At 38.2% G+C, this 13835-nt stretch overlaps 1 protein-coding gene across 5 annotated transcripts in view; it reads left to right on the top strand.

Moving 5' to 3' along the window:
- Positions 1-13835, top strand: part of LOC117305718 (ATP-binding cassette sub-family C member 9-like) — a 43614-nt gene that overhangs the window by 25325 nt on the left and 4454 nt on the right. For all 5 annotated transcript variants that reach the window (XR_004520712.1, XM_033790590.1, XM_033790591.1 and 2 more), the window contains exons 16-27: positions 1092-1229; positions 2653-2878; positions 3631-3842; positions 5384-5553; positions 8137-8206; positions 8663-8820; positions 9630-9722; positions 10354-10456; positions 10586-10699; positions 11331-11442; positions 12145-12272; positions 13096-13174. Coding sequence is in view for 4 of the 5 variants with exons in the window: in XM_033790590.1 (XP_033646481.1) it covers positions 1092-1229; positions 2653-2878; positions 3631-3842; positions 5384-5553; positions 8137-8206; positions 8663-8820; positions 9630-9722; positions 10354-10456; positions 10586-10699; positions 11331-11442; positions 12145-12272; positions 13096-13174 (1603 nt within the window). In the remaining variant the exon portion in view is untranslated. The remainder of the gene's footprint in view (positions 1-1091; positions 1230-2652; positions 2879-3630; positions 3843-5383; positions 5554-8136; positions 8207-8662; positions 8821-9629; positions 9723-10353; positions 10457-10585; positions 10700-11330; positions 11443-12144; positions 12273-13095; positions 13175-13835) is intronic.

The raw sequence follows: 13835 nt of genomic DNA, 5'->3' as shown, positions 1-13835 counted from the left end.
ACTATAGATTGTATCGAATAATGATGTACCATTCAAATACCTGTCCCACAACATGGCGTTTGTTAGCGTGTGTGTTTGTGTGTGAGTAGGTATACACATTCAAACCGGGGACCTATAACAAAAGAGTAAATAGAGTCCATGGTACTCAAAACAAATGGGTGCTATTGCAAATAAGTTAAGGGTATGAACAAAAGAGGGACAATAGGAGGTCCACGGTTGCAGGTGTGTACAAGCTTGTGTGTGCCGTAGAAATCAAACCCACCTTTGATCAAACCAGGAACGCTATATGCTTCATTGATATAGGCATGAAGATGCGAATACAGCCGGCACTTCATTATGGCCACTTTCATAGCAACAAAGGGGTTATTCGCTACAGTCTATTGTCTCGACTGGCTTGTTTACTTTTTTTTTCTGTTTGTTTTTTCTGTTTATGCAAGTCGCCAGACACACAAGGCCTGAAGGCCACTTCAAGGTGTGGGCTACAACTATTTTTTTTCCAGAGGCCGTTGCCACCTACTCCTAGGACTGAAACAGGGTTACCCCCTTTACAGTCCATACGGATGTGTTAGGCTTGGGTATCATCAATCCGAAGCCTGGCTGGTAGAGCAGAAAGCAGTACCCCCCCCCCCCAATTTTACGTAGCAAGTGTCACGACCGGGATTCGAACCCACACTCTGCTGATCAAACACCAGAGCTTGAATCCGGTGCTCTTTACCGCTCGGCCATGACCGAGTATTTAAACACAATTTATCATCCTGATACAAGGGGGAAGAAAACTGCTTTAAGAAATCAGTAATAATTTGGAGTAATTTTTATGGAATAACTCGCCAAGATTTTGTAGCAATTTGCACTAAGTTTAACATTTTGACAGGATGAAACAGTAGCATATTGAAGATCTTTGCAAGATTTACCAGTTGGGAACTTCCCTGTCTGTACGTTGTCTGTCTTTCGTGATCTGCAACGTCACCATAAAAACAGTCTTATTTGTATTACACCATGGTATCATCCAGGAACTCAATGTAGAAGATATTTATTTTGTTTTGCTTTAATGATCTGTAGCCCTCGATAAGGAGTATTAATTATTGTTCCAGGACGATCCACTGTCAGCGCTTGATGTCCATGTTGGTCGCCATTTGTTCGAAGAGGGAATCATGAAATTGCTAATTAGACAAAGACGGACAGTTATTTTGGTCACCCATCAACTTCAGTATCTAAACAGAGCAGACTTGGTAAGTTTATTTACCCTTCTAAATGGTTTCTTGCACAGGGGAGGGTATTGCGCAATCATTTGCAAGCGCGGTTTGGGTACAGTCCATTTTAAAAAGAGATGATGACAATTAAAAAAGAAAAAGAAAACATGAATACCGCTGAAATGCTCTCTTTTACAGCGCTGAAAACATAACAGTACTTATTGTAGAGCATTTTCAATTGTTAAGCTGGTTAGTTTGACATAAAATGCTTCAAAACATTTTACTTAAATTTTCCGTTGGCTTATTGCACAGCCAACGTGTATGAATGGGTCCAGGTGGGAGTTTCGTTACAAAACGTCACCCCTAAAATAGCTATAAACATCGACATAATGTGAACAAAATTATCGTTCATCTTCTGATTTTTTTTACTCAAAGTTATGATGAGGGATGGATCTCTCATTCCTGAAAGTTTAAACAAAATCCCTTCGTACATCCTCTGGATAATTGACGTTTTTTATGAGGTATTTTTGAGAAAATGGTTTCTGCCTATACTTGGTTTCCACGCAAACGATAGTCTGTTGACGGACGGGAACATTCGCCATAGGTAATGTTAATTCTGAGTCAAGCGCACATCTTAAACATAATATATTAGACATGTCGTTTACGTTAAATATGTGTTGCTTATTAAATTATTAAATTACTGAAGCAGTTGGCAAGGCAAACAAAAATACATTAAGATGTTCTCTAGTGTAAACATTTGGTGAATTAACAATATTTAGAGATAAAAACACCCTCTGGTTAAATGGACCCATCCAGGTAGTCTCAACGGCTGCGCCTGCATTCAACGGGTAGATACTGTAGAGAATGTCGGGCACTACACGGTGCGCCGTTTGCGTAGGTTTGTATGGAGAGCTTCGACAGGTGCTCGTCGCGAGAGTATAATGAGATTATTTCCAACGTAGGTTCAATTGTTGATCAATTGATAGGCTTTAGACTTGGCGTCATCATTAGACAAAATGTTGATGATAGGTCAAACTTTGGAAGGGCGTGGCCAGTTCGGTTGAAAGAAATTCTTTTTTAGCATTATTTCCTAGCAACTTCAACATTCAGTTCAATATTTTGACATTAATCTCTTAAGGGCAACCAAGAGGGAACTTTGTTATTGTAGCAAGCGCCATGTGGATACCGGCGTTTTAGAAGACGTCATTAATATTATTATTTATTATTAATTGTAATAGTGAAATTGAGAAAAGACATGTGACATGTGCCGGAACATGTTTGCAAAAGAGCTGCAAAGCCTGGACTTCCTGCAGGCATGACTTATACACAGCTCATTAGAAGGAACATCAAAACTGTGTCCGCCATCCAAAGCTTGCTGTGAGCCCTCTTGCTCAACTGAAATGTCAAACTTCCAATTTGAGACCAGAATTGATCCGTCTTCTATTGACAAATTTCATAACAGATAATAGAAATGAAAGATGGTCGGATAGCTGCCCAAGGTACATTAGATGACATCATTGCTGCTGATCCTGATATGTATAGTGAGTACAACAAGGCTATAGAACTAGCCAGCGAGTCGGAAGCCGAGTTGGAACAGTCTGGTTACGAATCAGAGTCAGTCAAGGAGGAGAGAGCGCGACTCCAACAGCAAGTCAAGACTTTATCTAAGAAAAAAAAAATGACAAAAGGTAAATGGATTAAAATAACTCTAAAATGATGTAAAACGGCTTGTATGGACTTCTTAAGTTTTTTTTTTAAGTGCCCATTGTCACAAAAAAATCATACAAAGATTTTCCTGAAGCCATATATATATGTAATATATAAGTAATATATGTGCGTTAACACTGTATTCTTTTCCTGAGTTCGGTTGAAACAAACCTCTGGTTTTGAATCGTACCCCGAGTAATGTGCCTGTGATTTTGTTTTCACAGAACTTGGGAAAGTACTGAGTATACGGTTGTAAGGGTACACAAATTAATGATCTTTATTCCCGATGCAAATTTTAAAAAACTATTGAATCTGAACATGTAGCCTCTTCTTTAAGCACCATAAAAATAATAATAATAGTGGCTTCTTCTATAGCGCTCAGGTCCGTCGCGCAGTGACGCTCATGGCACTTCAACATTATTACCCCTGGTCACTGGGCCTTAAATCATTCCTTAAACCATCTCAGCTCCCTGGGGGAGTGTACAGCATGTGCCGCCAAATATGTAGCGCACTGAGCTTATCAATCACGTGGAGAGAAGCTTATGTTTAAGTGTCTTGCTCACAAACACAAGTGTCCCGACCGGGATTCGAATCCACACTCTGCTGAACAAAAACACCAGAGCTTGAGTTCGGTGCTCTCATCCGCTCAGCCACGACACCCCTTCAATTAGTATCAGTAATCATACCAATGGTTACAGCAAATCAAAATGTGCCTTTAATTTTTTTAAACCAGGTGGAGATAAAACAAATGGATCTGGTGCTCTGGTGGAAAAGGAAGAGATTGAACGAGGTTCCGTTTCTTACTCCGTGTATCTCTACTACTTCATGAATGCAGGCTATTTCACAATCCTATTCAGTATTATCTTAGCTGTGGTTAACACTGGGTTCTTCGTTGGAACCAATTTCTGGCTGTCGGCCTGGACCGAAGCTGGCCTTCAGAACCATGTAAGTGGAATTTGTACACAAAACGACTATGCCTCGGCGATGAGTGTGACTAGTGTTGTAGTGGAGTCACTTCTACCGTTTTTCAACTACTCTATGAATCGTGATTCCAAGACTACTACAGAAATATTCGTGACTACTAAAAAAATAGTCGCGACTACTTCCTAAAAGAAGTTGGTGAACCAATTGTTTCGCTCATGACTATTCACGACAACATAATTTACTTACAAAACACAATCAGTAATTAGTGACACAATCGCTCAATCCTTTCAGCTTTAGTTTGACTATGTTGCGCTTGTGGCAAACACTGTCATAATGCGTCTTGATAATTAAAAATTATTCCCACATAGTGTCAACTATTTGATGTGCGACTAGTCGAGTCGTAAATTTCACTAGATGCCCAGGCCTAAAGGGGACACAATGTCACGGCACCCTCATGAGGGTACTTCATTCCTCTTCTACTGTCAGTGTTCTGCACAGACTTTTCTTTTTTTAAGAAAGGCGGCATGACGTTACCAAAATGGCGGCCGTCAATATAACGTTATCAAAATGGCGCCCATTTTTATATGACGTCATCGGACGTGAAAGCAACAAATGCTTGAGTAAAACCTTTTCTTAAAATGTCCATCCCGCCCGACGACGCTTCCTTTAGGAGAATGATTGACCTTATTTACAAAAACTAAATCAAAACGTTGTGTGCCGCAACTACCCCAAAGGGATGAGCCACTGTGCGTGACGCACGCACAGTGTAGAAAGCAGGTGATCGTCGGATGGCCTTCATCACATGCAATTTTCAAAACAGAAAAAAAAAAAATTTGGTCCTAAAAAATTCATTTTAATGAATAAGTTCCGGCGTTAAAAACGTCGAGATTCAACATCGGTAGCGCACAGTGAACTTTGCCCCGCATTGTGCGCGCCCTCAATCGGCGAAATATGTACATGTTACAAGGCTGTACATTGTACCATTGTACAGGCGTGCGGCACACACTCTGCGGCAATTCTTTCTTGTTCGTGAACGTGCATATTGTGTTGGAGTCTATCAACGGCCAATCACAGCGTGCGAACTGTTTATGCACTGTGCATACAGTGGGTATTTCTATGGGCGACATGGCATTGCGTTTGTGCATGCTGTGTGTGATACAAACCATGTGGCCTTGTGTGTCTACATCATGTTTTAATGTTGTTTACGACCGCATTTCCGGTGCTGTAGTTTTGAAGTCGGTTATGGCTGTTCAGGTACTTGATCGTACAAAATGCAGTCTAAAAATAGACTGTTTGTCATTTGTTGGGCAGTACGGCCTATAATTTTAGCAAGGCGGCCAATTCTTTGGCAGGGCGCCCTCCCAATTTACATGTGTGGAGAACACTGACTGTGTTAATCGAGACAAGCACTAATGATTATAGCAATTTTCAAATTTGATTTCTTTTGGCAGTTTGTTTTAATAGATAGAAACAGGTACCACCCATTTCTTGTGTTATTTTTTATAACCGCTGACTTTTCTGGCTGGATCTAGCAATTTTGTTTTTTACTTTTCCCAACACAGACGGACACCACCTCAGCATTTAAAGATTACTTTAGTGGCTATGTTGGACTGAATTTAGCTTATCTAATTTTCAAAATGCTGGCATCTTCAGCCCTGCTATGGGGAGCTTTGCAGGCTTCCAAGAGACTCGTCCTGAGAATGCTCCGAAATATCATCAAAGCACCTTTCAGGTGAGTATTTTTTTTTCTTCTTTTGCTTGGCGTTCCGAGCATTCTTCTCAATTGTCTTACCAAATCTATTTCTGTTCAGCCCTGCCTTCAAGCCCCCCCCTCTCCCCCTGTGGGATGGGTGTTTTTTTGTGGGTTTTTTTTTAAACAGAGGGATCGGACGCTGGTTAACTTAGGGGTTGGTATTAGGGGACATCCTTTGTGGCAGGACTGCTTTATAGAGGTGCTGGTCTCCTGTTCCTCCTTGCCACTCACTAGCGTGGTATTTTTAGCAATTTTGCTTCTTTGTTTTTGTTTACATCTTTTTGTATACTTTTATGCCAGTGTAAAGTCAAATATAACTAAAACTTAAACTAAACTAAAATTACCTACACTATGTATTTTGAAACGGGCTTGTATGCTTCGTTTTTAAAAGGGCAAGTGCACCACGGCATTTTCTCCTTGGTAAAGGGCACCCTCTGAGGAAATTGTAAATTTCTTCTAGATCATTTTAAGGGCACCAAGGCAATGACAGGGGCATTGAGGCAATTGCCTTCGTTGCCTCCGTGAAGTATCCGGCCTGATGAAATTTTTCTGTTAATTTTACTGAGTGATTACATTCTGTGACGATGCATGACGACTCGGGCTCTTCCAAAACATCACTCAAAATGACTGAAAACACTACTAATGAACTGGTTGTAATCTTATAGGAATAAAGCGAACGTACAAGTACTCTAGCTAAAGCAAGAGGGTGGAAAAAACTCACGTCTACCACGTACGGTCGCTAGAAAAAGAAGGACGTATTTGGCGGAGCTACTTCGTAGCATGCTGGGTGGGCGCGAGAGGGCGCCCTCTGGTTGTCAATTTTTATAGCGAATTAGCCTGTCGGCTATGAAATATGCATAAGTAGTGGCTATTTGGGTAAGTATCAATCATAGACTCGTCCCACACTATTGTGGGGGGGGGGGGGGAGAGAAACAGCTCCCTCTGAAGTGACGTAGTTTTCAAGAAAGAAGTAATTTTCCACGAATTTGATTTCGAGACGTCAAGTTTAGAATTTGAGGTCTCGAAATCAAGCATCAGAGAAAGCACACAACTTCGTGTGACAGTGCTGTTTTTTCTTTCATTATTATCTCGCAAATTCGACGACCGATTGAGCTCAAATTTTCACAGGTTTGTTATTTTATGCATATGTTGAGATACATTAACTGTGAAGACTAGTCTTTGACAATTACCAATAGTGTCCACTGCCTTTAAAATAAAACTAACATAACAATAATAGTGATAATATTAATAATGTCAAAGTCTAATATAGCGGACGTATCTAGCTCCAAGGTACTCAAGGCGCTTAGTATATATATATTTATTTATTTATTTATTTATACGGAAAGAAAGGTTATATAAAGTTATGAATACTGAGACCAGGAATACCGGGGCTAACCCCCTTCTCTTTTCAATAAGTGCACTGGGTTATTTTACATGCGTTACATAACACATGGTACCAACGGCTTGACGTCCCATCCGAAGGATGAAGCAATGGTTAAGTGTCACTGTCTTGCTTAGGCAGTGGACACTATTGGTAATTACTCAAAACACCTATTAGCTTAAAACCTTAAGTTGGTAACGAGTATTGGGGAGCTGTTGATAGTAGAAAACATTGTTTGAAGTAACGTAGTTTTCGAGAAAGAAGTTATTTTCCACGAATTTTCACAGGTTTGTTATTTTATGCATATGTTGAGATACACCAAGTGAGAGGACTGGTCTTGACAATTACCAATAGTGTCCAGTGGCTTTAAGGACACAAGTGTCACATAGTCTCATCCAGTCTAAAGGCTCTTTTTAAAAAACTTTCTTAGATTATAGACAACTCCAAAGAGACCCTAACCTTTTCAGTTTTTAAGATCTTACATTATTTAGACAAATGAGCAGAAACGGTTATTATGAAAAGACCACTATGAAGCGTTTGATAATAATCCATATTGGACTGCAGTATTAAATTGTGAAGTGTCTGGCAGTAAACATGGCAAAATACAGGACGACACGGAACTTGTGTTCAACCATTAAAATTAAAAGCATCTGTGTGCGTGTCTGTTTAACATAAAAAACAATCTTTTGAATACATTTCGTTCAGACTTTATCACAGAATATTACCACATTGTTAAATCTAGTCCAGTTTTCACCCTGTGGTTATATTGTGTTCTGCAATGCATCATTAACGGAAAAACAATTATAAAAAAAGCAAGAAATACGGTAAATAAATACAGAATTATATAAATTAATTAAATAAGTGCACTTACTGTAAAGCGAAGGGGTTCATTCACCACGGTGTTCCTGGTCTGGTCGGCAGCCAATTGCACCACAGCACCTTGTAAAACATTACATGGTGTTAAGGATTAGGTCTCATAACTCAAAACATAGTCCCACATCTTGCAGGAAATACTGTATGTTACACGAAGCAACAATGCACTAAATGCATCCAATGTGTGTCTGTTTATATTCAATGTGCAAATGTCAAAAATGCTCTGGATCTTGAAAACTTCAGGTGACGTCATGCGGTGTAGACCTTATTACATAACTTTCTATGTTTTGTCATTTGATATTTTGCAGATTTTTTGATGTAACCCCTCTAGGTCGAATAATGAACAGATTTTCTGGTGACTTGGATACGATTGATAAGGTAAGCAAAATGGCTACATTTCACTAGTTAATTTTTATTGTTGGTGTAAAAACTTAGAGTTGCAATTTGGTTTAACCGTCATACTTTAGCGCATTTAAACCAACTACTTGTGAATGAGTACACAGTTCATGCATGAATCGTTTCTCACATGTCTTGGGGTTGGTGTCCAGTCGCAAATGTTGCATTAAGAGATGCAGTCGGTACCCACTGTCACCTCGCTATTGCGTTGATATATTCTATCTTGGTGTAAACTAACGTGACATTTTTTTCTGTTTTCTCACCAAGTAGACACTGTATTCAGCTGAAAGTTTCACATATGTGCCCTCTATTGTATGTTTCTTGATAGGTTTTACCAATAAATCAGCATAATAGTGACGCAAAAACCAGTTTATGATCTTAGCCGTAAATGTTTTAGCGGCGCTCATAATCATTTTGTTCTTTCTGTTATTTCTGCAGAGACTCATCACGTCATTTACCTTATTTATGTTCAGCTCAATGACTCTACTATCTGCTGTGGTTGTCAACGTCATCGTCACGCCAATCTTCATCATGTTCTGTATCCCTATTGCTATTACCTACTTATTCTTGCAGAGATACTTCTTAGCAACCTCAAGGTATAAACAATCGCACATCTTCTTCTTCCATACAATAAGCCATTTACGTGATAGACTTGGAATATTGTCTGCTACAATGGGCCGTATTCATAAAAAATAGCAATTCCTTTTTCTAGGCTTTTGCTTACATCTTTTAAATGTATAAAGATGTACACGCTTAATTACAAGTTACCACTTATATTTGAGTTCAGACTATCGATGCAGTTGCGATGTCACCTCATTAGGGGTAAGCTTTTGCTAATAGTTATTTAAGAGATGGTGAACACCCATACACAATTCTGAATGGATGTGCATGGTACAATGGCACCAGGGTTCGCTCATCTGGAGGTTGCCCTACAAACGCTTGCTCGAATCATTTGACACAGCATCCATCTCGATAGTCTGAGCATTTGACATAGCAACCGTCTCTATAGTCTGAGGAATTCAAATGTAAGCGTTACATTGTGACTAAGCAAGTCATTGTACCAGACATTAGTCAAATCTAACTAGCAAATGGCTGATTACATGAGCAGTATTGACTACTATTGTGTTATTGCTTTTCATCTTTAAACCAGTGCCATGATAAAATGGGAACTTCAGGTCTCTATTCATCTTGTGATAACATGGTGTTATTAAACATTTTATTTGATAACCTCTCAGAGCATAAGTTGAAATTATTGTCATTGATTATTAACAACAATGTGCCTTTACTTTGTAAAAACGAATGTCAAAATTAATGCCGTTTTGTTTGAGCATTACAGTATGGAAATAACTGTTGATCGATTGATTGATTGATTGTTTGTTTGTTTGTTTGTTTCATACGTTGTTAGGGAGTTACAACGACTAGAAAGTGTTAGCAAGTCTCCTGTGTTGGCTTATTTCTCAGAAAGCCTCGGTGGAATCACTACAATTCGGGCATTCAGGTAACTCAGCGTTTCACTTCTGCTATAAATGTGACTTGATTATAATTAGTTTATCATTCTTATACAGATTGGCTGGCAAAACAAATGTATAATCTCGAGTTAGGACAAGTTAACTTAGGATCAGCCGTAAGTTCTCCTTGGACTAGTCCTAAGTTAGGACTAGTCCTAATTCTTTGTGAAAATCTACCCCAGAGCACTTGTCTTGGAAGAGTAGGGGTTAACCCCGGTGTTTCAAGTTCGCATAGTAAGCACCCTTGTTTACAGGTTTCATCAGGCTTGCAAGCTACAGTGTATTAGGGTAGGGGTTAACCCCAGTGTTTCTGGTTCACATAGCAAGCACCCTTGTTTACAGGTTTCCTCAGGCTTGCAAGCTACAGTGTAAGGGTAGGGGTTAACCCCAGTGTTTCTGGTTTACATACATAGCAAGCACCCTTGTTTACAGGTTTCCTCAGGCTTGCAAGCTACAGTGTAAGGGTAGGGGTTAACCCCGGTGTTTCAAGTTCGCATAGCAAGCACCCTTGTTTACAGGTTTCCCCAAACATATGTCGACAAAGCTATTTTTACTGAAACCTTTTCTGTTTTTGCTGCGGTGGATTAATTATTTTTTCTTTTTCCCTTCTTTAAATTCCAGGCAAAGTCAGCGTTTCTATGATACTATTATCGAGAGAATCAATGCAAATGTCATTGCCTCGTTGTACTTACTTGCAGTAAATCGATGGCTCGCAATTAGAGTGGTACGTGATACTATTTGCCTAAAAAACAAAGTGTTTTTAAAATTATTGAGATAGTGTTTTTGAACATGTGTTTTGTATACAGTCTTTGGCATGACACAATGACATTAATGAATCTGTTGTTTATTACAGGACTTCATTGCTTCATTGACGGTGTTTGTAGTTGCTATGACAACGCTGATTAGCGCATTAGCTGTAGGTCTGGATCCCAGTCTCGTTGGATTACTAGTCTCATACACCATACAGGTAGGTCACACGAATAAATCTCAAATTTGACATTATCAACAAGTTGCAAAGCTTTGAATAAAATAAGAAAAAACATTACTCCAAAAGCTCCCAGGTCCGAATTTACCCGGATTCAAAGTCCCAGAGATTTCTGTATGACCTGGAATATGTGTCAACTGATCCAAAACTGCATCAAATGAACCTGAATTCGAGTTTGGAATCCCCTTTTCTGGTCAGTTTCTGGATCAGCAGCCGATTTGACGAAACGCTAGGATTAATCCGATCTCAAGTTACTTGGGACTAATCTTAAGGTTTGCATGCTACAGTGCAGGGCTGGGACTCGTCCTAAGTCCTTAGATTAATCCTAAGTAAGGAAGAGTTTGGTGAAATCGACGGCTGGTAGTTCTTTACAGTATAACTGAGAAGTCTCACAAACCCCCGAACATCTACTCCGCGGTAGTAGAATACAGCAAGACAGTTCTCTAAGAACAAACTCTACCTGGCAAGTAGTAAAGTAAATCAAATTTGTGAAAGAATTTTATCAATTTTGTTTGAAGAAAAAAATATTTTTTTTTTTTTAATGCAAAGTACACCTTTGGTTTTTGGAACTATTTGTTTGTATTAATCCTAGATGTTTTTTGTTTGTTTGCAGATCTGTGGTCAGGTAAATTTGTATGTGCGCTCATCAACAGAAATTGAAATACAAATGAATGCCGTGGAACGAGTCAAGCACTACTCACAAGTTGACACTGAATCATATGAAGGTAAAACAAATATGCCAGAGTTAAAATAATATTTATATATAGTTTTTTTGCTATTATACTTGCCTCTTCTTTCTGTATATGGTTTCTTGGGGTTTTCGCACCATACATACATGAAATTTCATCCGATAGCAGTCACATTTTTGACAAAGTAAGAAGTAACAGTGCAGTTGTTCTAATTTGTGTACTTATAAAGGCACTGTACACGTTTGGTTATTACTCATAATATATGTTAGCATTAAACCTTACTTGGTAATGAGCAACGGAGAGCTGTTGATAATATAGTTTTTGAGAAACAGGTAACTTCTCACAAAAATAATTAAAGACTTCTGGCCAGAAGCCTTATATTCCTGTTTGAAAGCACACTTTTTTGTACAACAACGGTGTTTTTTCTTTCATCATTTTCTTGAAACTTCAATGATCCATTGAGTCCAAATTTTCACAGGTTTGTTATTTTTTGCATTATGTTTGGATTCAACAATTGAGAATACTGGTCTTTGACAATTACCGAACGTGTTCAGTGCCTGTAAGTTTCATATTCCGATTTGTCAAATGATTTTAAAAACTTGAGTATTCTAGACGCAGTTTTTTTTTTTTTTTTTTTTTTTTTTGCCGTACTGGTGAATTTATAGAATGAAAAGAAACATTGTTCTTAGTTTTGTAAAATGAAAATTCATAAAGGAGGATTTGTTATTATTATTGTAGGCATTGAACCACCAGATGATTGGCCAATGTATGGAACAGTGACGCTTGAAAACGTATCTGCACGGTACTGCCATGGTATGGATCCTGTTCTTATTGATGTATCAGTAGAAATAGGAGCGAAACAAAAGGTAAGACAAACTTAGGATCTTCTTTATGTTCTTACCCATTGCTATCAAAGCCATCGTTGGTATAATAATCAAAATAATAATAGTCATTTTTTTTTTTTACATACAGCGCCTTCCACACCTTAAGGGCGTCTCAAAGCGCTTCCAACATTATTACCCCTGGTCACTGGGCCATTTAATTCATTCCTTAAATAATTTAAGATCCCAGGGAAGTTTACAGCATGTGCGACAAATGTTCGCTACTATAAGCTAAACCAATCATTAGAACCATCTCTGCCCTCACTGGTACCCATTTACCCTTGGGTGTAGAGACGCAATTATAGTTAAGTGTCGTGCTCGGGGGCGCCACTGTCACGACCAGGACTCCAACCCACACTCATGCTGAACAGAAGCACCAAAGCCTAAGTTTGGTTCTTTTATCAGCTTGGCCACAACACCTTAATATTACTTGGCATTTAACCTATATGATTGTGTTTAACTGAATTGATTTTCAGGGCCCAATTCATAAAGCTGCTTAATCATAAGCAGTAAAGCACGATTTTTGCTTAACAATTTCCAGCAGAGCATACATTAGCAAAAACCAGTCACAGATGGTACATGCAGAATGGTATTTAAGCTGGTTACCTTATTCCAGTAAGCAAACTAAGTTGTGCTTAAGCAGCTTATGACACTGAGTCCAGTTTCATTGAGCTGCTTACAGAAATCATGCTTAAAGCAGTCAGAAACAGTACATGTAATCTGTCATTTTGTTAAACAACTTTTAAATCTTGTTATGATTTAGCATGGTATTAATGGTTTCAAACAATTGAATATTTTGTACAATCAGGTTGGGGTTTGTGGACGGACAGGAGCTGGGAAGTCTTCACTTAGTCTCACTTTACTCCGTGTTTTAGACGTTTTTAAAGGTAGGTCTGAAACTTAGACTAAATGAAGGTTTTTATGTGGAAACGATATTGAAAAAAAAAAAATAATAATAATAATAACACATCAGCTTATAGAACACTTAAACAAATGATAAAATAACTGGCTAACCAAACCAAAAACACACCAGGTAAAAATTTGTCCATAATTTGTCTCGCAGTTTGTTTGAAAAGCTAATAATATGTGATTACTCCTCTTGGTTAAGAGGAGATCCAAAATTTATTTGTCATTTTTCACAAAATGGAGTCTTCAGACAAACATTACAAGTCTCTAATCTCGTGTTAAAATGATATAAATTGTCAGTGTATTAAACTCATCTTTTCAAATTACCCGTTAACTGATTTTGTTATTCTATATTTGAGCTCCTTGTGAGTTATTTTTGTGGTTTGTCATTTTCATCTCTTTTCAAGTTTTGTGTTGTATTTTTACAGTGATCCTGTTTAATCTTCTTTGATTGTGGTAATTTTTTTTTTAATTTTTAATTTTTAAAGTTATTTTATTGCTGTTTCCTTTATTCATTTTAATGTGTGTCATGGCATGTATGGGTATATTATTTTAGTGTATTTTGTTGTATTGTTAGAAAATATTTTATTGTTCAGAGCTTTTGAACAAAACTATAATTGAATTTGCGCTTTATAAATTAAT

This window comes from Asterias rubens, unplaced genomic scaffold, assembly GCF_902459465.1.
Source record: "Asterias rubens unplaced genomic scaffold, eAstRub1.3, whole genome shotgun sequence".
Classification (NCBI taxonomy): Eukaryota; Metazoa; Echinodermata; class Asteroidea; order Forcipulatida; family Asteriidae; genus Asterias; species Asterias rubens.
The sequence above is the reverse complement of the archived record's forward strand: the minus strand, read 5'-3'. Positions and strand labels throughout refer to the sequence as shown.